This window comes from Artemia franciscana, chromosome 10 (genome assembly GCF_032884065.1).
Source record: "Artemia franciscana chromosome 10, ASM3288406v1, whole genome shotgun sequence".
Classification (NCBI taxonomy): domain Eukaryota; kingdom Metazoa; phylum Arthropoda; class Branchiopoda; order Anostraca; family Artemiidae; genus Artemia; species Artemia franciscana.
In genome coordinates this window covers 42,164,051-42,189,395 of record NC_088872.1, presented here as the reverse complement: position 1 = coordinate 42,189,395, position 25,345 = coordinate 42,164,051, and the positions used below count along the sequence as shown (strand labels likewise).

The 25,345-nt window shown below is 35.4% G+C and overlaps 1 protein-coding gene across 1 annotated transcript in view; it reads left to right on the top strand.

Annotated features, from left to right (window-relative positions):
* The window catches only part of LOC136032208 (guanine nucleotide-binding protein G(f) subunit alpha-like), a 75,073-nt gene that overhangs the window by 43,159 nt on the left and 6,569 nt on the right, over positions 1 to 25,345 (top strand). Inside the window, exons 5-9 of the mRNA XM_065712414.1 lie at positions 7,758 to 7,812; positions 10,318 to 10,461; positions 18,642 to 18,772; positions 21,485 to 21,615; positions 25,180 to 25,238. Of these exons, the coding sequence (XP_065568486.1) occupies positions 7,758 to 7,812; positions 10,318 to 10,461; positions 18,642 to 18,772; positions 21,485 to 21,615; positions 25,180 to 25,238 (520 nt within the window). The remainder of the gene's footprint in view (positions 1 to 7,757; positions 7,813 to 10,317; positions 10,462 to 18,641; positions 18,773 to 21,484; positions 21,616 to 25,179; positions 25,239 to 25,345) is intronic.

The following is a 25,345-nucleotide window of genomic DNA, read 5'->3' as shown; positions in this document are numbered from 1 at the left end:
GGAGAGAAACTTACCGCTAACGAAATTAATGATCACTTATTGACAATCTGTACAAAAAATCCTGGCCTTACATCACTTCCTGACCTCCCGAGCATCAGTAAAATCCTAGCCATTGAAGCAGAAACCATCCTGACGGCTTTCTCAGAACTGGACGGGTCAAAAGCTTATTTCCAGGAGAGCTACCGATCAAACTGATCAAAGTATGCAGCAATGAGCTCGCAGTACCGTTTACTGCCGTAGTAAACCAATGCTTGAGTGAGGGCACATTCCCAACAAGATTCAGAACAGCTGTTGTCACCCCTATTCTAAAAAATCAGCTATAGAATCTGCAAAGGATTTAAGGCCCATATCAAAGACATTGATCTTCTCTAAAGTCCTGGAAGGAATTGTCTTCAAATGGCTCTTAGAGGATTTTGGCGCTCAACTTGCTCCTCCGCAATACGGTTTCCGTTCCAGCCACAATACTCTGCACTACCTGGTCCACCTCATTAGAGACATCCCAGAACATTTGGAGAAAGACGACGCTTATATTGAGTGCATCATCGTGGACTTCGTGAATGCGTTTGAATTGCTCGACCACACAGTTATTATCAGCAGGGCAGCATCTCTTAATGCCAGGCAGCGAATGGTTGGCAGTTTTTTGACGAACCGAAAATAGAATGTTCAACTTCCAAATGGCGGAGTACCTGATCCAAGGGAGCTGACATGATGTGCAGCATAAGGGTCGAAGCTAGGCCCCTTAGCTTTCCTCATAGTAATCAACAAGCTTCTGCACGACATCACTGAATGCTACAAATTCTCAGATGACCTCACCACTCTCCTCCCCAGACTGCTCTAACAGAACATACAGTCAGATCCAGTCCTTACAGTAATGCAAAAGATCGAAGAAGAAACAAACCAAGTAAACCTCACACTCAGCCAGGAGAAAACTGTCTTGTTCAGGGTTAACTTCCTTAAACGGCCAGTCCCAGACCTGCCATGCAATGAACCGAAAGTTGTAAAACAAATGACTATTCCAGGTGTCCACCTGGACTCTGACCTCAAATGGAATACCCACGTATCGTCAATTGTCTCTAAAACCACCTACATCTTAACATCTTTCGCCTGCCTTTGCCGTTTTGGCATTATAACTCAGATCATGGTTGTATGCTACAAATCTTACATTAGACCGCTCACAGAATATGCTTGTCCAGTGTGGCAAAGCACACTGACCATCGCCCAAAGCATGAAAATAAAAAGTTTGCAGAAAAGGACCTGCAAAATAGTATTGGGAAGGGTAATTTTGACTACGAGACGAGCCTCAAAGCTCTAAAATTGGAGTCCCTTAGAGAGAGAAGGCATAAATTGGCTGTGGATTTCGGTCGAAAAATCCTTGACTCGGAAACACACCGTCATCTTTTTCCGGGCTTTGAGACACGCCAAACTCAACATTCCACTAGGCTTAGAGAGAGAATAAAAAACGATGCAAAGCTGGAAGAACCACAGATCCACTCATCCGAGCGGTGCCTGAAGTCACTTGGTCCACACTTAATAAAAAATTATAATGGTGCCTTGGAAAATAACTATTAATAATCCATGTGTGAATTATTTAGTTTTGTTGGTGTTTTAAATTGTTTTTGACCTCCGCTGTTATTTTTGTGATTGACAAGAATATTAAGGCAAAATAAAACAAATTTGAATTTGAATCTGATTCGATGGAATGTAATTTCTCCTCATGTAGCCTCGAGGTGGAGTTGTAGCATTCATACGGTTATACGCCCTTGCAAGTTAATAAATCATACAATTCATCATCTGGAAAGCGATGTTTAAGGAGATAGAAGCTATTGAAACCGTCACTTTTCTGTACTTGAATCAATTGACTTAAGGATGTGGGGAAAAAACTATAGGAATATAAAAATTAGATTATATTCAAGCACGTATTACCATAATCTATTCAAGCACGTATTACCACTAGAATCTTTTCAGATGATTTGGGTATGATTTTATATGAAAAAGAACCATTTAACCAGGCAACCTCTACAACTTCACCTTTCTGCAAATGTGCTAACGCTGGTAGAATGAACTTCAAATCATAATTGGAATTATGTATATAAACAAGTAGAAAGTCGTGTTGTCTAATGTTTAAATTATATGATTTATGAGCCAGTCCCCGAAAGTTCAACCCCTGCTAAAATTAAATTGCTTAATTAATCCTGGTCGCAAACTAACATTCCTCGCCCACTACCCTCAATAAATTTAAAGAGCCTACACATTTTCTTATTTTTAATGGCTATCTCATCCTCTTGTGATAAACCCGTCCTCAGGTTTTTGCAGCGAAGATTAACTTCGAGCTGTTTTGCGCAGAAGGTTCTCACTTGATCAAGGTGGTTATTCCAAGAGAGATCGGTTGGGAAATGAATCTATAGTAGACGAAGCACGTTGAGTCTCTTTACAGTTTCATTTTTGAAAAATAAACTAGGGTGTGCACATGGCACCTATGATCGGATAGAATCGGTTTATTTCTTTTCGATGCATTAAAGATTACACTCCATGCATCAGACCACTTTTCGATTTTGTAAAGATCCATCTGTAGGAAAAGGAAGGCTTGTGTTGAGTTTTCGTGTTTTGGGATGGCTGAGTCTCCCGTTACATTTATGTAGATAAGGAAGAGTGCATGTCCCAATACACTGCCCTAAGAACACCTGCTTTGAGTGAATATTTTTGGGAAATAAACCTGTGGAGGACAACCCGAGTGAATGATCTGAAAGAAAGCTCTCAATGATCTGAAAGAAAGCTTTGCATGAAACATATATGCCCTGAGTATTTTCATGATTATTTTTCCATGAATCAGGAGTACCGTAATTATGATACAAGAAATTCACAACTTTTAAGCCATGAACAAAGAAAATCAGTTAGATCATCATATGTGGCTTGTAATCTGGGGCCTTCTGTTTGGAATAGTTTGCCAGCTGGCATCAGGGAGTCTGTTACTTTATATGGGTTTAAAAATAAATTGAAAACATTTTATGTAAGTAATAGATTTTGAAGAGCAGGAGGTTTTTGATGTCTTTTTTTGCAGTTTATTGATGTGGGGTGGGGGCTGAATACCGGTAAATAATATTTAATATGATTATTTTGTTGCATTTTGTTCATGTGTATGTGTTGTTGTTTTTTATATATAAGATAGGCTAGGTGGTAAATCATGAGATGTTATGTTTAGATATTTATTTATAAGATGTAAATCATAATATGAAATTGCAGCACAAGTCCTTAGGACTTTCTTTTTGCTTCAATAATTTATTAGTGGTGTCATTTTTATTTATGTTTGTATTGTGGATAAAATAAAACTTACCTATCCTACCCTGTTCTTAACAGATATCCATGAATACCGTACGCATGGAATTTCTTTAGCAGACTGAATTGCTTAAATGATCCTGGTCGCAAACTAACATTCCTCGCCCACTACCCTCAATAAACTTAACCTTAGAGAAAACGCATTTTCTTATTTTTAATGGCTATCTCGGCCTCTTGTGATAAACCCGTCCTCAGCTTTTCAGAGTGAATATTAACTTCAAGCTTTGTAGCGCAGGAGGCTGTCACCCGATCAAGGTGGTTATCCCAAGAGAGATCGGTTGGGAAATGAATCCATAGTAGACGAAGCACGTTGAGTCTCTACAGTTTCATTTTTGAAAAATAAACTGGGGTGTTGACATGGCACCTATAATCGGATAGTATCGGTTCATTTCTTTTCGATGCATTAAAGGTGATACTCCATGCATCAGACCACTTTTCGATTTTGTAAAGATCTATCTTTAGGAAAAGGAACGCTTTTGTTCGGGTTTCGTGTTTTGGGATGGCTGAGTGTGTCGTGGTATCGTAGGCAAAGTGATCTAGAGGGCTTGCAAGGTTGTCTGCCATTACATTTATGTAGATAAGGAAGAGTGCATGTCCCAAGACACTGATCTGAGAACCTTTGCTTTCAGTGAATATTTGTGGGAAAGGTGGACGACAACCCGAGTTACTGATCTGAATGAAAACTCTCAATCCTTCTTAACAGACATCCACGAACACCGTACTCGTGGAATTTCTTCAGCAGGCCACAGTGCCATAATCTGTCGAAAGCTTTCGAATGTCAAATGCCAATAGCCTAGTGGCGTACACCTTTGCCAGTGGTAGTTCCACCCACTCCTGATGCTGAGCTGCTAGGCAGTCTAATGTTGAGCGTTTCCTTCAGAATCTAAATTGACGATAGCCTAGAGGGTCATTTGATTTCGGGAACTGTTGAAATGCAGGAGAAGAGGCTAATAGGCCTACAAGAGCCCAGGGTCGTTGAACCGAAATCTGGTTTTAGAGAAGGTATAACAGGGGTAGATTTCAATGTTTGCGGGAAGGTTTTTGAGTGAAAGCAAATCCTGAAAATCAATGACAATCATCCAGCTAGTTCGGCACAGCAGGAACCGAGGACAACATTTGGTATTTCGCTCTGTTAATACTACCACTACAGTTACTGTAATTAATGGACCCTAAGGATATCATGGTAAAACTTTTAGGGAACGTTTAAGGGGAGCTTCAATTCAATGAACAAACTAAATGCATACAGGTTTTCGAAAGGGCATATAAACAATATCATAGGCAGCGCCACTCAACTTATCTTTTACTCAAGCTTGTAAGAATGTTCTAAAAATTCAAACATGGTGCGCATTTCCCTTGAATAAAGAAGTGTAAATTCGTCATCCACAGCATTCTTAAAATTATGCTTGTATGATAAATAGTTAGATATCAATAGGTAGTTGACTGAAAATACGCACCATGTTTAAATTCTTAGAACGTTTTTATAAGTTTGAGTAAAAGAGTTCACAACATTCAAAATATTCAGAGAAGTATGGATATCTAAAGTATTCTTTAGAACCAAAAAATTTATTTTCCCCTTTCTAGTCCACTTTTAAACGAGTTTTTTTTTATAATATATTAGTTTTATTTAATGAAGTCAAAAAGTGAGCAATAAAAAGTGAAATTCCTGCTTGTTTAGAGTTTTACTCGGGTTAGTTTTTATAATTTTTATGCTTACTTTTATTTATATTCTTTTAGCTTTATATTCGAGTTGTCTTTATTTTTTCTTTCCTGTTTATCTTTTTTTTAGCACTGAAGAGGCCTTGTTGCATACGGAAGGAATATTCGTTTGATTGTTTCTCTTCTTTTTCTTCATATTGGCCGTTGTTTCCAATTTTTTTTTCTTTGTTTTGTAGTTGTTATTATCTTAAGCTGTTCCTGAGATTTTGCAGGTACGCCTTTTGGACAACCGGGATACGCAACGCTCTTCTTAATATTCCCTGAAAGTTTCACTTAATACACTTAGCCGTTCTTGAGACATTATAGATACGCGATCTTAAGAACCTGGATGAGCTCGGTTTTTTTTTATTTGTTTTAATATCCTTCTCAACATCGGCTGACACTTCTGTCTTAATAACCTTAGCCGTTCCTGAAATACCACAGATACACCATTTTGTGATTCTGGATGCACATAGTGCCTTTTGATGTAGTTCTGCATACCTCTCCACATCCCCTGAAAGTTTCCAAGTCAAAACCCTTTGCTATTTCTTAGATACTGAATATACACCCTTATGAACACTTTGATGTATATATTGTCTTTAGAATAGCTTGACATCCCCTTAAAGCTTCAACTTGATGTCATTTATCGTTCCGGAGATTTTGCATATATGCCTTTTTGACAACCAGGATGCATATATTCTCTTTTGATTTACTTCGAAATCCCCCTTGACAGTTCCCATACTTACTGTTTTTTTAGAAAAATGTCATGAAAGTGTCGTGAAACGTCTTAAAGAAAAAATTCTTGAAAAATTTCTTGAAGAAAAAAATCTTGAAAAACGTCGTAAAACAGCTTCAAAAAAACATTTCGAAGAAACATGTCTCGAAGAGAAACGTCTTGAAACGTCAAGAAAAGCGTCTTGAAGAGAAACGTCTTACGTCTAACAAAAACTATGTCATCTATATTCAAACAGCATAAGAAAACACTAGCGCCTGCTTCTTGGAAAGTACCCCTAGAGGGCGCCCGGTCTTTATTTGACGCGACTAGAATTTTCAAAGAAATTGTATTACATGTTTGATTTATGAAGCACAATAAGAGAAGAATAACTCATGGAAGGATTGATAGATAGAGAAATGGGTATAGAGTAAAAGAACAGGGGTAAAGTAAAAACATTATTAAATATTTTGAATGATAATGGTTAATTTAATGGACTGCACAATCATGGGATCGGTAACCTACTAAAATACCGAGCAAGAAAAAAATAATTTATTTCAAAATATTTCAAAAGTAGGATAGTGAAAAATTTTACATAGGTTTACTGCTTTAAATCATTGTCTTCAATACGAATCCATTTAATCCATCTTGTAGTCTATGCACATGCATTATATTCACTTTTGCTGCTAAAGATAACTGTTTGTGTAATAATAACTGTTTAAAGATAAAGATGTACAATGGGTGAGTTTCATAATTCGCAGCCTCTCCCCCAGGGCTTCTGGCAAATGTTCATGCCCAAAGGTATGGTTAATTGACCTTCCAACTATTCTTAACAATTTAGCTATCTCGAAATATTGGTCGGACGAAAAAGTTGCCCTCCAATTTTTCGGTCATTTAAAGAAGGCCCTATAACTTTTAATTTCTGTCCAAAAGATCCCTTTCCAGATCTTCTAGGACCATTAGTTAAACACAATCACCGCTGGGAAGACAAAAAAGGCAAGCAAACAAATATATACATTCGTGATCTTTCTTCTGGCAAAAATACCTAATTCCACATTTGTGCAAATGGGAAGTTGAAACCTCTTCAGTAAGGTTCTCTGATAGGTTGAATCTGAAGACGTGGTTTTAAATAAGAATCCTTGACTTTTGAAGGATGTTTCTCCCCTTTTCAAAAATCAGGCAAATTTTTATCAAATTTTTCTCAGAGCAACACTAAAACTTAAAACGAACAGAAATTATTCCGTATATAAAAGAGATTGACCCCTCCTCAACGCCTGGCTCTTTACGCTAAAGTTTGACTCTTTCTCACAACTTTACTTTTTAAAACGATAAAAAACTTTAACGTTAACAGCGAGGCATTGAGGAGGGGTCAACCCCTTTTATATAGGGAATAATTTCTGTTCGTTTCAAGTTTTAATGTCGCTCCCTACTTGCAGTTAGAAAACTTGTTTTTTTTTTATTTGATTTCCTAACGTTTTTTAATTAATAAATTAAACCGAATGAATCTAGTATATTTGGAATCATCATGAAAACACGATTCTATTTATGTATCTGTTTTTATAAAAAAATTATTTCTTAGAGTTTTGGTTGTTATTGGGTTGAGTGCAGTTCTTCTTCGGGAATTGCTTGATTTTAAGCTAAAAAATTTTACTTACCGAATCATTATATATTTCTACGGGACTATTTAGAGGCTTGACAATTTTGAACTTTGAAAGTGTATTTTGCTAGATCTATGTAGTCTCTAAAACTAAAGAACTAATCTCAGAAGAAATCCACTCTTTTTCTGCTAAGCCTGAAAGAAAAAAGAATGTTGCTCTAGTGCTCTAACGGTTCAGTGATAAAAACATGATTTGTTTTTTGATCTAGTGAAGTAGTTCTTAATAATAACTTTAACAAGTAAATTGCGCACTTAAAATGCGAATAAGTACACTACAAGTCTTAATAGTTGACGGACCTTTTGTATTCAAATTTACTGTCCCAAAATTCTTACATATTTCTAATGAAAATTTATTTCCAGCTTTCTCAACCGTATCTCAATTGTCAGTGATCCAAACTACATGCCAACAAACCAGGTAATTTTCCCCTTTTTTTGTTCATAAAGCATTTTAAGTCCAAATTTGACCCTTCGGTTATCAAGCTCTCTTTGAAACAAACAACTAAATAATTTAAATTTCAATGCGCAGTCAAGTAAATATTATAAGGCTTTAGTGGCGATAATACCTCAACCAAAGAAGTTAGCCTAAATAATTCATTTCAAGAGATAAAACAAGAGAATGTTTTTCATAAAAAGTATTCCAATAAAATATAAAACACCATGTTAAAACCTAAGGGATCCTAAAATAGCTTAAACCGAACAAACTTCTATCTAGAAGGAAATAAAACCTTAGGCAAATAGGAATTTAATAAAGACATCACATAAAACATAACTGTAACAGACAATGTTGTAGATGAATAAATGAAACGTACTGCGAAGGAAAATCAAGATGAACTATTAGGAACTCAAATTACCACATGCAGCAGTAGGAATACAATCCCCCTAAGCCTGCTTGAAGTAGTGACAGCATAAGGCTTCCGATGGGAGCCTTATCCCTTCAAATCCCAATACCGACACTTTTTTTTAAACTTCTTCAAGACGCAGGTCTGCTACGTCATGGGGAATGTTTTCTAAACAAAACATGCGTTCAAAGCCCGCCAAATCAGGATTTCCTTTGATGTTATGTAATAGGCTTTGGGTATTACGTCTTAGAGAGTGTTTTAAAAAACCTACGAGGGCCAGGGAAAAATCTTCAGGGGGTCCTCGAATCAAGTTTTCACCTAAAGAACCTTCAGGGGCCCGCTAGTGGGGGGTCTTTCAAGATACCGGACCTTAGAGAGCAATTCCACAGGCCCCTTAGCATCCAATTCCATTAGGGGCTCTAGCATCCAATTTCACAGGGCCCCTTAATTTAACCACCGGGATATTAGCATTAAATTTCATTGGGGGCCCCTAGTATCCAATTCCATCGGGGCCCTAGCATCCAATTTCATCGGACCCCTAATCTAACCAGCAGGGGCCCTAGTATCCAATTTCACTGGGGGCCTTGACATATGATTCCAACGGGAGGGCCCTAGAATCTAATTTAACCTGGTCCCTAACCTAACCACTGTGGGCCCTTAACATCCAGTTTCTCCGGCCTCCTAACCTAACCACCGAACCCCTACCATCCAGTTCAACTGGGGCCCTAGCGAGCAATCGCAGCAAGGCCCCTTACCTTACCAATGGGGCTCTATCATCCAATTCCGTCGGGGGCCCCCCTAGCAGCCAATTTCACCGATAAGACTTTTTTCAAGAGGTTTTAAGATTTCTTTGGTTGAGATATAATAGGGGGGGTATTTACTTATGTTAAGGAAGAAACATTTTATCTTGATTTGTTTTTTCAGGCCCCGTGGGGGATCCGCGCTTGTAACTGTGGAGGACACACACTCGGGGTGTTACGTAATGACGATAAACGCGTGGGATATTACACAGTATTTTAAAAACTTTCATTTTCTTGTTTGACCTCCCGAAATATTCCCTAAGAGTTCTACTCGATTCCACCCGCTTTTTTTGAGGTATCTCAAATAAGCTATTTTGATACCCTTGGTGAATGCATTTTGTTTTAATTTACCCCGTTACTTATCCGTGAATAGATTCAAAGTTCCACTGGGATAATAGAGTCAATTATTTTAGGAAAACAACAGACACATATTTGTTTGCCCCATATCATGTCCCTTTAGAAAATGAAAATTTATCCTCCTTGCCTCCTCTCCCAACACTCTCAAATTTTTAAGTCGATCCCCACAATTTGTTTCTGGGATGCTGCATTTCCATATTTGATAACCCAAATTTTTAGATCGATCCTCACAATTTGTTTCTGGGATGCTGCAGGTCCACAATATGATAACCTGGATCCATATATTCTTTCCATTTACATCAGTCCTTGAGGCCTACTTAGCATACCATCACTTCCAAAATTTTCAAATCGCTCCTCCAAGCTGTTCCTGAGACAATGCAAATATCCTTGCTACACACAGTGTCATTCTGTTCACATCGGTTCTTCATCGGGAAAAGACTGTAGTCTAGAAGGGACTGACTAGTGTAGAATGCTAGTGTGTGAGATAATTAAGAAGCAGGTATTCATAACTATTAGTTTCTTAATAAAATATTCGAGTTCAGAAGCCAAATCACTTAAAAAAAAGTCCTTTCAGGATCTAAAAAAAATCATTTTAATACAAAAGCATAGGCTTATGTATTTCCAAGAATGTGATTGTTTAATGTATTGTTGAAGTAGATTTTTCAGAGACTGATCTTCAGCTTAATACTATTTTTTCTTGGAGTAAAAATAATTTTCCTGCTCCACAAAACTTAATCTTAAGAGCTGACACCGAAAACAGCTGTTTTAGTCCCAAAACCAATCCAAAGAACAGTCTTCTCTCTCTCTCTCTCTTTCCTTCTCTCCTCTCTCTCTCTCTCTCTTTCTACCCATTACTATGTCCCCGTCTCTCCTTTTTTATTAGCGGATATGAAATATTAATATTAAAAGTTTATTTTCTCCAAGGACATTATTTTGTGTCGCATGAAGACAACTTCTATCCAAAGAATTGAATTTGAAATGGGAAGTTCGAAGTTGCCAAATAAAAACCAAAGGTTTTGGATGTTTGATGTTGGAGGACAAACAAGTGAAAGAAGGAAGTGGATACAAGTTGGTATTTTCATAGCTAGCATTGCAATTATAGCTTTTTAATATTTTGGCCATTTGAGAATGAATAGATGGAGTTTTGACCAGGGCTCTCCGTAACACTAAGTCTCTGAGCTCCCTGTAATCTCTGTTAAGAGATTACATTTGTAATCTCCTGTCATTTGTCCTAGCATCATTAAAAACACAACAGTAAAACGAAATCACGCTGTTTCAAATTGTGATGCATCATAAATAATAATGGGGGATATCCGACGCAGGGACCTTAGTAGTCAAGAAGCGTCGTTAATCTGATACAATACAATAATGGGGGATATCCCTCTTCTCTGAAACCTTCGAAAAAGCTTAGGTTTATTCGCAATTTATTGAAAACAATTAGTGTTATTATTTTCTGTCCAAACTTCAACAACAAAAAAGCATATCACGGATCATAATCAAGATGACAGGAAGCAAAAGAAAAATGTCTTTTATGGTAATTAGATTTGCTATTTTCAATTTAATTTTAGCTATTTCAGAAATATAATTTTTAATTCTTCAACACTTTTCCTCTAGATTTAGTTTCATACAATCCCATTGTAGCTGAGCCCTTGTGTAACCAAACCCCTTGCAACTGAACCCTCGTACAACTAAACCCTCATTCATCTAAACCCCCGTAAAAATCAAAACCCGTGCAACTCAATCCTCGAACCACTGAACTCATGTGCAGCTAAACCATCCTTTAATTTAATCCTACTCAGTTGAACCCTCGAGCAATTCAACCCTTGTGCAGCTGAACCCTTGGTAAACTTAACCCTCGTGGAACACAGCCCTCGTGAAAATCAACATCTTTTACCTGAGCCCTCATGTAACTCAACCCATTGCAGCTCAACCTCCATTTAACTAACCCCATTCGACTGAACCCTATGCAATAAACCTAAACAAAACGAATGAAAAGATATATCTACCATGAACTCTCATAATTGGTAACAAAACTTAAAAAGGAATTTTATTGAGCCTTGAATTTGGCAATATATCCATTCCTGTAATTTTTTGAATTTATAAAAGTACTTGGTTAGCCAGATGAGTTACAAAGTGGGTTGAGCCACATGAAGACTGATTCAAACGGGGTTGAGTTAAATGGGGCTTCAGTTGAACGGAGATTGAGCTAAATGGGGCTGAGTTTTACGGAGGTTCAGTTGAACGAGGTCTCAGTTAAATGGGGTTAAGTTGTACGAGGGGTAGAGTAGCACGAGGAATCAGTTACATGGGTTTGGTTGCACAGAGCTTAGATGCACAAGGGGTCAGTTACACGGTTTCTTACTTATAAATAGGAAATAGATAGGCGACCCAAATAAAAATTTGAAAATGAATATTGATAATTTTAGAACCTATTTATTTATTTTGTTGCTACAATAGTTTGAGTTGATAAATTATTAAAAACAATAGATTCGTATACACTTGAGAGGAATGCATTTAAAAGGATGAAAGTATAGAAGGTAATTTACGACAAATCAGACTTACGAAAAAAATTGGTTGCTTAAAGCAAAAATAACATTCATTCGTGAATGTGTAAGCAACTTATAAACTTTCATTGCTGTAGATATAAAAACAAACTAATTATAATATGTTTTTTCAACAAGGTATAGATGACTCCAAAGCCCTTAGAGGCTCTAAGAAGCCACAACCCTACTCCTAGTTTTGTTATTTTCTATTCATTTTAAGTTCTGGTAGACTGTTCAAATCAATTTTTGCCAATTTTAGGATTCATATATAGTCATTCTTAGCAGTATGTGCTATTTTCAAACCTGTTGCGACTTTTCATTTTGAGTTCTGTTCGTTTCTGGTTTTATTAGATCATTCATATAAATCTTTTTACATTTTAAGTTTGAATTTTTCTATAATATTTTGTTTCTTTATTTACTACAAACTGTATGAGATACTAAGGGGGATTTGTGTTCACATGAATTGAAGGAGTGTTTGACTTTTGGTCTTGTGCAGGGCTGGAATCATCCTGTAGATATCCTTGAAGATAAACAAATCTTATTTCTAAAATTTTTTGAAAAATATTTTAGTGTTTCTTTTTGTTATAATAGTCTTCTCTTATAATGCATATCCATGTCATCTCCATGAGCTCTGTGTTGCAAATTGAACCATAAAAAATCAATAGAATAGATACAACCTAATCTTTCAAAGGTGTTCTCTTCTCTTAGGTTTGTTTAAACCACTGTTTATACCTAGTAAATACTACCTAGGAAAAAATATCGGGACCAATTTGGGAGCCAAGAATCAGCACAACAAATTGTTTTCACCCTTTTTTGAGGTCTCCTTGACCCTGTCTTTATCCCCTCTAACTTTGAACCAATGTGTTAAAACAAAATTTGTTAGTTCAGTTTCAGGTGTGAGCAACAAAACCGATACATCGGTAAAACTATTTTTCCAAAGTTAGGTCTATCTACTGAGCCTTTTCTACATACCTTGTAAGTTGCAAGCCTTTCCAAGACAAAACTAATTTTAGCTTATTTTCAGGCGGTAGGAATACTTACTGACAAAAAATTCCTAAATCTTGTTCTTCTTTTATTCCTAAATAATGTATTGGTTTTTGTTTTCGAGTTTTTAGACTTAAGACAGGGAGTCAGCAAGAAGTTTGCAAGGCTGTTGGAAAGTTCAAATTGTCATAGTTTGATCGTATGATGTTTTTGCACCAATAGAAATGTTTTATTTAAGAAAAGTTGATCAAAAGCATATTTCACAACTATTCACATTTGACCTTTCCCGTAATATACTACTTCGGGCTATCGACTATAGGAGAAAAAACAAATATTGCACTTATTCTTGACATTACGATCGATACAAACTGAAATTTTTGGAAATTTTTGTCTCCATTAAGGCACCCTTGAACTTGCATACAATAAAAACTAGAGCCAATTGAGAAATACAGTTCTATGGTTTTCCAACTCTGTGTTCAGAAAAAAAAGTCCTTAGGTCCTAACAGGTCCGACAAAATGCATTTTTATTAGGTTTTTCCTAAGCCAAAGCAGTTAAAGTAGTAAGCTTCAAATTGATCTAAGAGAGTCAGTTTTGGCTCATTTCACGACATCTAAAACCCTTCTTCCCTACAAGAAACGACTAGAAAAAAAGGGAAAGAAATGTCTTTGGTACATATAAAGTAAATTTCACATGATTTTAAATCAATCCGAACAGCTAAATGAAGAGGCATGGGGAAATGTCTGAGGTAATTTTGCACGAAAATAAAACGGAACGAGATGTATGGCTAGAAAACATAAGGCTTCACAACGAATCCCAAATGAGAAAAATGGACAAAGAAATCCGAAATGATGATATCGAATCTTAAATAAAATCTCCGGTTAGAAGCAACAGTGAAGATCGCAACGAATCCCAAGAAAAAACCCTAAAGGATGAACGAGTCTTTTATAAATTTACAAGAAGGAGGAACTGGATTCACACCAGAATTTCTTAACCCAATCGAAATTTGTGATTTTGCACTTCATGACTTAAGACTAAAGAATAGCAAGATGATTATGCCTTTGTCTAATTAGAGAGTCAAATACATACAAGCCTGTTGCGTGCCAAGTGCCGGGGTCTGGACGAAGTTCGTACCCCAGTACTATACACTTAGCATAAATTTCTTTCATTTCGCCCCAAGTATTGTTCGCCTCGTTTTTATTATCTATGAGGCATGCAAAATTAACAAGATGAAAAACTGCTCTGAGCAGCTAAAGAAAAAGGCATGGAAAAAGAAACAGCAAAAATCATATTGAATAGCAAACGAAAATCTTTCAGACCAAAACTTGTGGTTAGAAAAAAAATTAATAAAGAGAAATTTCAATGAAATGAAGGAACATGTTAGTTTGGTGTGTGTGAATCTGCAATATCTTATCCATATCTATTCATAACCGAATTAAAACCATATCCTAGGGGAATACCAAGCAGGCTTTCGAAAAGACCGCTCTACCATAGACCAGATTTTCTCCGCTCGGCAAATGATGGAGAAGTATATAGAGTTTGCGGAAGAGCTGCTACTACTCTTCATTGATTTCAAGCAGGCTTTTGACTTGATGTGGCAAGATGGATTATGGCACATCCTGCTACACTATTGAGTCCCTGAAAACATAGTAATCGTGGTAAGAGACATTTATTCACATTTCGTCAGCCAATTCCAAACGCCCAAGGGATTGACAGAGGGGTTTCTGACATCGGCAGGCGTTCTTCAAGGTTGTCTCTTGTCACCCCGCCTCTTTAACCTATTCCTCAACGCAGCACTATCATTTGCCGAGACTATTGGCGGTGCAGAAATTGAAGGGAAGCTGATCGATAAATTGGCATACGCAGATGACATCAAAAAATTCAACAGTCAATAACATCTACTCAAAGCTGACACCCACGATCTAGTGTCGGCAACCGAGGCCTTTGGGATGGTCGTTAACACAGCCAAAACCAAGGTTATGCGGGTATCGGGAGACACCACTTCAAGAAACGCGCAGCTAACAATAAAAGGAGAGCCAGTAGAAAATGTTGACTCCTTCGTCTACCTAGGGAGCCTCCTAACTTCTGATAACGACTGCTCGAAATCAATCAAACGAAGACTTGGCCTGGCAGGCGCCAGCTTCAAGAATCTCTTGCCATTCTGGAAAAACAAGACTCTGTCATCTTCTCTAAAGGTGCGACTCTTCAACTCTCTCATAATCCCAATTGCTTTATACTCAAGCGAAACTTGGTCAATAAAGGCTGATGATGAGAGAAGAATCTCCACATTTGAAACTAAATGCCTTAGACGCATTGCAGGGATCACCTACATTGACCGAGTCTCAAACAAAGACCTCCGGAAACTACTCCGTTGTCCCCGCACCATCATGGATCAGGTCAGAAGCCAGCAACTCCGCTGGCTTGGCCATATCCAGCGAATGTTGGCCAACCAGCCCCCGAAAATCACTTTCGAAGGACGGGTTCACGGCACGCGCCCCAAAGGCCGACCTCGTAAGAGATGGATCGACAACTTCCCGGCCACTAACCTCCCCCAGCTACTTCGTCTAGCGCCAGATAGATCGAACTACCGTCGCCACATTCATCATTTGTTCAGAAGAGAAGAAGCCCCAATACAGCCACAAAGGCCGAACGGGACTTAAGTCAAGTCAAGTAAGTCAAGTCAAGAATCTGCAATTGATAAACAGGAAAGAGTAATTAACATTTAGCATCAATGACGCGTGTAAAATTTCAAAAGATGACGAATGACTCTAAACTTCGAAAGAAAAAGGCATGGAACACGAAGCAGCAACAAATTACATTCAATTGCAAAAAAACGCGACTTGAGACTAACTAATAACACGAAAATTATGCTATTGCGTAATTTAAATGTTTCAGAAAATTACAATTGATTAAGGATCATATATTTTACCGTTTGTAAAGGATTGGCGGGAAGGAGGAATTACGAGAGAATTTCCAGTACATCTGAAATTGCTGGTTTGACGTCCTATGACTTGAAACTTAATAATAAAACGATGATTATGCCATTTTAGTATTTATAACGCATGCAAAATTACACAGGATGACAAGCTGCTCTGAACAGCTAAAAAAGGGCTTGGAAAAAGAAAATATCATATTTAAGTGGAAACGAAAATACTGCACAAAGAAATTCCTGGTTATAAGACAAAGCAAAATTACAATTGAATAGAGGAATTTGTTAGTCTGGCGTGCACTAACGGTTAGAAGACAAAGCGAAAACTACATTGGGATGAAGGAACGTGTTTGTTTGGTGTTTGTCAATCTATAATTGATAAACAGGAACAAAAATTAATATTTAACATCTATGGTACTAAGAAGATTATAAAAGATGACAAATGACTCTGAACTGCTAAAGAAAATGCTATGGAACAAGAAACAGCAACAAATCACATTGAATTGCAAACAAAAATGCGACTCAAAACTTAAAACTGACAAGAAAATTATGCTATCACGTAATTTAGGTATTTCAGAAAATTGCAATCGAACAAAGAACCTATTTTTCTGGCGTGTGTCAAGGATAAGCAGGAAGAGGTAATTTTATTCATGATACAATTTCTTAATTCAACTGAAATTGCAGATTTGCCATTCTTTGACTTGAAATCAAAACAGTAAAACAAGGATAATCCGAAAGCGTGTTATATATATATATTTATTAAGAAGAAATTGAAATTAGAAGATTCTAGGTTGTTGCTGAACTAAATAACAACACAATTAAAGCAAAAATATGACTACTGGAGAATAGCTGGGAAAGAAGCTTTTCGGTATTTATAACGCCATGCTAAATTTCACATGGTTTTGATTGAATTCGAACAGCTAAAGCAAAAGGTATGGAAAACGTCGGAGGTAGAGATGCACAAAAATGAAGCGCAAATAAGATCTGCGGCGGCTAGAAGACATATGAATACAAGCATACGAGTGCTCCATATCTTAAATGAAATCTGCTTTTAGAAGAAAAGCAACAGAGAGGATCGAAGTGAATCTCAAAGAAAACAAATCCAATAAAATGGTTCGCTGATGTATTAACAAGAAGCAGAAATTGCTGCCAGAATTTCTTAGAACTTGCTAGTAAATGATTTGAGAATCAAATATATACGAGCCTGTCTGCCGATTGCTCAATAATGATGAGCAAACTTAAAATTGCAAATTTTGCAAATTTGGAATCAGCATAAATAGTTTATTTTGTTTTTGTATGTTTTATAATTAAAATTTTGATTGCACCGTTTGGAATTCAACTGAAAATTTGCTCTTTATTTACAGCTTCTTATTAAAAGGGACTTTATTTATTCCTCTCCTAAATACAAAGGAGGCTAATGTTCCCTCCTTCAACCTCCATTTTTTACATTCAAGTAGAATATTTGTACAACAATGCCTTAAGAATGACAATCAACAGTGACAAATACAAACCTCCCAATATTTGTTTGGAAGGGGTCTAAAATATCAAAATAAGTTATGCAGTCATCATTTTTACAGATTTTTAAGGCGAGCTCTTCAAACCTTACCCGGGGAATTTTTGGTGACACTTATAATCCCTATCCCCAACTTTCCAATTTTTGTGTTAGTAAGCATGTGAGTGTTATGTTTTAAGTTACACAGAAAATATTGCCCCAATAAGAGGGACGCTATCATCCTGCAGCTCCCATTTGACAAGCATTGTCTGAAAACATGGTAGGCATCGAGTGGGATTGTTGATTTATTTATCCCCCCCCTTCCAAACCCCCTGTTAAATCGGTTGGCTATCTCAGAAATATCATTCGATGGCCTTTTGGCACCACTTGAGTCAAACTTCTTAATCTGTGCCACATAGTGACAAAAAACACGACTTTGATGTTGTAAAGTGTTTTTGCTACTTAAAAAAGGGATTAAGAGATTTATTTTCTGTTTGAATGAGGTTTTTCCTGATTTTTAAGGCCATTTTGTTTAAAAACAAAAAGCAAACAACTAGACGCACATCCGCGATCATTTTTATTGGAGAAAATGCGTAATTCTACATGTTAGTAGATAGGTTCTTGACAATTACGAAGCAGGGATTATGATATGCTGAATTTGATGTTGAAGTTTGAGTTAATATTACAGAGCCTGTTGGGATTAATTTACCAACTTTTCAAAAAAAAAGACCAAATTTTTTCAAGTGCGTAAGTTTTATTGGTAACTTTGAACTTGCTATTTTTTACGTATTCAGAATCATTATTAGAAGTCAATCTTTTGATATGTATTGTTAACAAAATTTAGTGTTTTTAAGACTTTCGGCTATTGTTAGTCTCTGTTGCTCTTAACTTAGAGTTTGTTACAACGACCTGTTTGATTTCCTTTTAAGGGGATATTTACTGGGTGTGCCAAAACACATACGCACTGCTTTACTCCACACCCAGTTTAGATTTTGCTGATTTTGTTTTAAGAGATATAATTTTCTGGTTTCGTGGGAATGATTTTGCTTTTCTCTGAATTTGTTATTTCTTTTCGATTTTTATTAAAAAGAAAAAAGCTATGAGCTAAATTTTCGACTTTACAATTCTTCCATTCAAACATTTTTTTTTTTTCACCTCTTTAAGTAGAATGTAAGTTTAAACTATTAGTTTAAAAAAAAAATACTAACAATTTATCAAATCAAATTTAAATGTTAGAGCATATCTTGCTATAAAAAGAAAAAAATGAATAATAATGCTTGGGCTAATAGTAAGCTTTTGTAGGTTTTTGAAGGCATCCATGCTGTACTTTTTATAGCTGCTTGTAATACATTTGACCAATCAACTGATGACGAGTCACCAAAAAACAAAATAGTGGAGGCTTTGGAATTGTTTAGTGGCATCTTGAAAAGCCGGTAAGGATTAGATTTTGGCGAACTTTCAAAAGAAAGGTAAAACTTACAAACAAAAAAAAAACATAGAAAAAATTACTTACTGATATGTAGTTTTGCGACGAGAAGAGAATCGTTTTTACTATGTTTTCATTTATTTATAACTCCTAAATGTAGCTTAGTTAAACAATAATGCCATATTTACTTTAATTTCTTTTGATTTCTTCTCTTTTTTTATACTTATAACGGTAGTTCATCTTTCATAATAAATTTAATGCTATTAAACGGTAATATTTCTGCTCCAATTCTAACTTTAATGTATACAATCTTAATTTATAGTTTACGATGGATCTCTGTTCAACGCCCACATATGTCACTCACTGACTGAGTAAACAAAGAAGGGTTGTTTAATATTTTGAGAAACTAGTTATAGTAGGTAAGTAAGTAAAATTCTAGTGTCCATCATAATGCACAAATGCACACTACTGTCTTAAGGGGGTTGGGGGAACACAATAAATATCAAATCAATAATTAACCAACCACAAGTCAATAGAATGACTTTTAGGAAAGTAGAGTTAAAATTTAGCTGCGTTCGAAACGACTCAGCTCTTCTCCGAATAGCATGTAAAGGGCTAGTGACTCCATATTTGGTCAAGATAGTGGTGTTGCTATTCCAAAGCAACAGGCCTTTCACATATTTGTTAAAACACTTTCTAATGGAAGCAACATCACTTCGAGTGAAAAGCTGCCAAAAGACGAACGAGAAAACAAATGGGGGACTGCAAAAGCAGGGTTATATACACATACCTACGTATAGGATTGAACTGGAATGAATTCTTCAGATTAAAATGAACCATCCTCCCAAAAAATTTTGAAATTATGAAGCTGGGATTGGTGCTCTGCAGTGGCTTACGAAACACGTATGAAAATTTTCAATAGTAATTATTTATTGGTTTCACCGTGTCTATAGGACAATCCCACTGACTAGTTTCACCTTGCACACTAGTTCAACAGTATTAAGAGGAAACTTCAAAAACTTCTCCCCTGTTTTCACTTTTAAACCCTTACTTTTACACTCTTAAATTTCACTTCTATTCCAAGATTTCTATCCTTAAACAGACTTTAAGATTACCTATGTCGGCTTTTATTTTTCGTTTTTTTTTCACGTAATTTTTGTGATGATGGATATCAAAATAATTTGAGTGTACTAGACTTTTCCTTATTCTTGATCTTCCATAATTTAAATAATGAACGACGACCCTAAAGAAAAACCAAAGTTGACTGCTAGAGGGACCAAAATATTTTGATTTAGAATTTTGGACAAGCTATATACTTAGTCTACAGTTTTCAGATTTCATCAGAGCAAAGTGTTTATTTCTGCTAATTTGTGTCTCAAAACAAAAACTTAGACCTGAGTAGAGCCTAAATGATATAGAGTAAAAATTGTGGGGCAGCCAATCAGCATGCCCTAGAAAAACATTGTTTAACCAATCATTCCCTAAGAAATGTAAACATTACAAGCTGAAAAATCATTTTAGCATTCTAGACCCCTCTTTAAATTTTACGGGGTCATCTTATTCAGGGGTGAATTTTGATTTTTTAATACTGTTTTACGCAAAAGGTAAACTTTAACATCAATTTTAGGGGTGATTGGTGGAGGAGGAGCTCTTATATTCAAATTGCACCGAATGTCGTATTAAAAATGAACAAGAACTGATTTTATTCAAGCAATTTTTTTCACACGATAGGAAAGAGCAGCACTAAAATTTAAGACAACTGGAACTATACTATACCACGGGGGAGACTGCTTTACAAACTCCTCTTTTTGCGTTAAGTGAACATTTTTTTCTTTGCATTTCAAGAAGGAATACTCTTACACAAGGGCAATATGAAAAAAATAACTTTTAGGAAACTCTGCTACGCTGGTTTGTTACTTAAAGAGATTATACACTATGCTTATATACTTATGCTTCTATTAGATAGTAAATTATGCTTATATGCATATATTAGATTATACATTATGCTTATATTCTTATCCTTATATTAGATTATACATTATGCCTACATGCTTATGCTTATATTAGATTACACATTGTGCTTATATGCTTATGGTTCTATTAGATTGTACATTATGATTATATGCTTATGCTTATATTCGATTATACATTATGCTTACATGCTTATGCTTATATTAGATTAAACATTGTGTTTATATGCTTATGCTCCTATTAGATTGTACATTATGATTATATGCTTATGCTTATATTAGATTATACATTATGCTCGTATGCTTATCCTTATATTAGATTATACATTATGCTTACATGCTTAAGCTTATATTAGATTAAACATTGTGTTTATATGCTTATGCTTCTATTAGATTTTACGTTATGCTTATATGCTTATGTTTATATTAGATTGTACATTATGCTTATATGCTTATATTAGATTATATATAATGCTTACACGCTTATGCTTATATTAGATTACACATTATGCTTATATGCTTATGCTTCTATTAGATTGTAAATTATGCTTATATGCTTTTGCTTATATTAGATTATACATTATACTTATATGCTTATGCTTCTAATGAATTCCACATTATGCTTATATGCTTATAATTATGTTACATTATATATTATGCATATATACTTATGCTTCTGTTAGATGGTACATTATGCTTATATGCTTATACTTTATTCGATTATACATTATGCTTATGTGTACTTCTAGGTTTTTAAAAGAAGCAGGAATCATCCTTTTTCTTAACAAACAAGATGTCTTGGAAGAAAAAATAAGGCGAGGAGGAAGAATTGACAATTATTTCCCACTTTTTTCCAGCTACACATTGACAGATCGCAAAGGTTCATTACTTTATTTATTCAAAAATGAGCTACTTATTTCAAAGCTATCTTTGTGTTTTTCGTGATTTCATCTGTACCTATTTTACTTTGTTATTTTGTTTTTACCTTTTTATCTTGGAATTTTAAATTTTTATTATTTTTCAAACTATTTAAAACATAAAACATCAGTCATTTGTGTCTTTTCGTCCTTTATAGTCTTTCTTTTCCTATAAAATTTTCTTTGCCTTTTCTTTTTGTTCTAGCCGGTATGATTTCTTTTGTAATGTTATAAAAGTTTGGTCAAAATATGGTTGCGTCTCAAGAATTTTCTTAAGTTATTCCTAAAGCAACTTAAGGTAACATGGCAACCTCACTGTTTGGCACGGCAATCCTCACTCCTAAAAAATTTAAAACTAACTAAAATAGAATGCAATAATTTCAATGAAAACGCAACAATCTCCTAAAATGTATATTTAATCTTCTTCTGGCAAGACTTTAACTTACGACGAAGTTACATATCTGAGCGAAAAAATAGGTGCAACTATAGTATAATTAACAAAATTGCTTCTTTTTTGTCGCTATTCCTTAACTATCTTCTGACCATTTTTGCGACAATGAGCTCCGTCTGATTCTGCATTAAAATTTTCCAACATTGTTTAAAGAGAGATAAATATGTGTTTTCAAAGGGCTTTTTCTAATAGAGTGTCTCTTTGAGTTGAGGTGTTTTCTAATGCTTAAATTTTAGTGGGGATGAAATACTTTTGTAAAGGGTGTTTCCTTTTAAAACAGGATCTTAAAAAAAACTGCTTACCTAGCAGAGATTTATTCAAATGGAGGTAATAGCATGTGTTTTAGAGGAACACATTTTTTTTTACCGAGCAATGGTGTAACCTCAAAATACCAAATTACAAATGCTTAGAGTCTGAAAACTTGCTTTTGGAAAATGCTCCCAGAAGAACTTATAAGTATTAAAGCTTTGAAGCAAATTACTTTGGAATATTCGAGAATGGTAAACTTTTCAAGTTACGAAAATGAATAAGTGCTAGTTGAATCGAAATAATTTTGAGAAACATTTTCGCATTCTCTTAAGCTTGTCAAAATTTGTATCTTTTTGGAAAGTGAATATTTCCACAATAAAGGGAGGTAAAGGTAGCTTTACAATAAAATGTTGGGATACTCTTTTTAAAAAATATTGCATGTTTGAAATCCGGAAAGAAAATAAATTTGTCTGGAATGACTTTTTTCAACAAACACTCCTTCAAAAACTCATAAGTATCCAACAGTTCGTGGTAACGAGAAGTAGTAAGGAGCAACCCGACTCAATAGTAACCAAAACTCTAAAAACTGGAAATTTTTATGCCAATAGTTACATCAAAAGAATCAAATTTTAATGCTGATTTTAAATATATAAGTTTCGTCAACATTAGTCTTACCCGTCAAAAGTTACGAGCCTGAGAAGTTTGCCTCATTTTAGAAAATAGGGGAAAATAGCCCCTAAAAGTCATATTATCTTAACGAAAATCACACCATCAGATTCAGCGTATCAGAGAACTTTATTGTAGAAGTTTCAAGCCCCTACCTACAAAAATGTGGAATTTAGCATTTTTTGCCAGAAGACAAATCACGGATGCGTGTTTATTTGTTTTTTTGTTTTTGTTTTTTTTTTTCAGGGGTGATCGTATCGACTCAGTGGTCCTAGAATGTCGCAAAAGGGCTCATTCTAACGGAAATTAAAAGTTCTAGTTCCCTTTTAAGTGACCAAAAAAATTGGAGGGCACCTAGGCCCCCTCCCCTGCTCATTTTTCCCCAAAATCACTGGATCAAAATTCTGAGATGGCCATTTTATTCACCATAGTCGAATAACCTAATAACTATGTCTTTGGGGACGACTTACTCCCCAGCGGTCACCGTGGGAGGGGCTGCAAGTTACAAACCTTGACCTGTGTTTACATATAATAATGGTTACTGGGAAGTGTACGGACGTTTTCAGGCGGATTTTTTGGTTTGGGGGGAGAGTTGAAGGGGGTTTACGTGGGAGGATCTTTAAATGGAGGAACGTTTTATTGGGGAAGAGCCTTTCAATGGAGGGGGCACAGGATTTTCTACCATCATTAAAAAAAAACAATGAAAAAATAAATATGAAAAGTTTTTTTCTACTGAAAGTGAGGAGCAGCATTAAAACTTAAAACGAACAGAAAATTATTACGCATATGAGGGGTTTACCTCCTCGTAATACCTCGCTCTTTACGCTAAAGTATTTTTAGTAATTTCAACTATTTATTCTACGGCCTTTGTGATTCAGGGGTCATTCTTAAGGAATTGGGAAAAATTTAAGCTTTAGTGTAAAGAACGAGGTATCGACGAGGGGTGAGCCCCCTCATATACGCAATAAAAACATACGAATATAGAAGTTCGCTATGTAAGTTAATTCGTAAGTTACGTATATTTTTTACTTATGAAAACGTTCGTAAAAAATTAAGAGTTATAGTTGCCTTTTTAAGTAATCAAAAATTGGAGTGGCTACTAGACCTCCTCTCTCGCTCCTTTTTTTTCAAAATCTTCCGATTAAAACTATGAAAAAGCCATTTAGCCCCCCCAAAAAAAAAAATTAATATGCAAATTTCGTTTTAATTATTTATGCGTGGAGAGCCAAGATAAAAAGAAATGCATTAATTAAAAAACATCCAGAAATTAAACAAAAAAAAACAAGTTTTTTTTAAATGAAAGTAAGGAGCGAAATTAAAACTTAAAACGAACAAAAATTACTTCGTATATGAAAGGGGCTGCTTCCACATCAACGTCCCGCTCTTTACGCTAAAGTTTCTTACTGTTTTAAAAAGTAGAGTTGAGAGAAAGAGCCAAACTTTAGCGTAAAGAGCGGGACGTTGATGAGGAAGCAGCCCCTTTCATATCCGAAGTAATTTTTGTTCGTTTTAAGTTATAATGTCGCTCCTTACTTTCATTTAAAAAATTTTGTTTTTTTTTTGTTTAATGTAAAGATAAAAACGAAAGCGCTCAAGTTTCTAGGCAAATCTTGTTTCCTGGAACTTTTTCTAATAATGACCAGATTTTACACTCCTTAGTTTTCAAATACCTTCTGGCACAAGAAACCTTTAGGATTCATATTTTCCTAGATTCCTTTTTGAGAAATGTTTGTCTTTTTATATTTGGATTTTGTTTTACTTCAAATTTGTTTGAGTTTCTTTGACAATCGCAAATAGCCTATTTTTGGCTTAGGCTACACTTCGCAAGATCTTTCCGTCCCAAACTCAATTGTAATGCACTTTCACACCCTTGAATTTACAGTTATTCCTTAGAATTCCTCACATTACGTGGCTATCGGAAATATTCCTCCTCTTATGGAATAGCCATAGAAAAGCCTATATGTTGAACAATATCGTCAGTGACATTATATGTTTGCAGTCACAGATGCAATGCTCATATATTGAATAAAACAGGTATTTATCCGTACCAAATTAAAACCCTGTGACATTATTCATATCTTAGTTTTAACTGCTCAAGTTTAACTTAAGATGTTTCTCGACAATGATACTTGTTTCTTATCTATTTCTTTTTCTTTTTTAGATGGTATCAATGCATGCGAGTTTGTTAGAGCAAGGTGTTTTATCCGTGATTTATTCCTGGTATGTATAAAATTATCTATAGCATTGTTAATGTTATCAGTAACCTTATAATTTTTTTATATTGTTTCTTATATATTCACCGCAGTAAAAACAATAAAATGTTAATA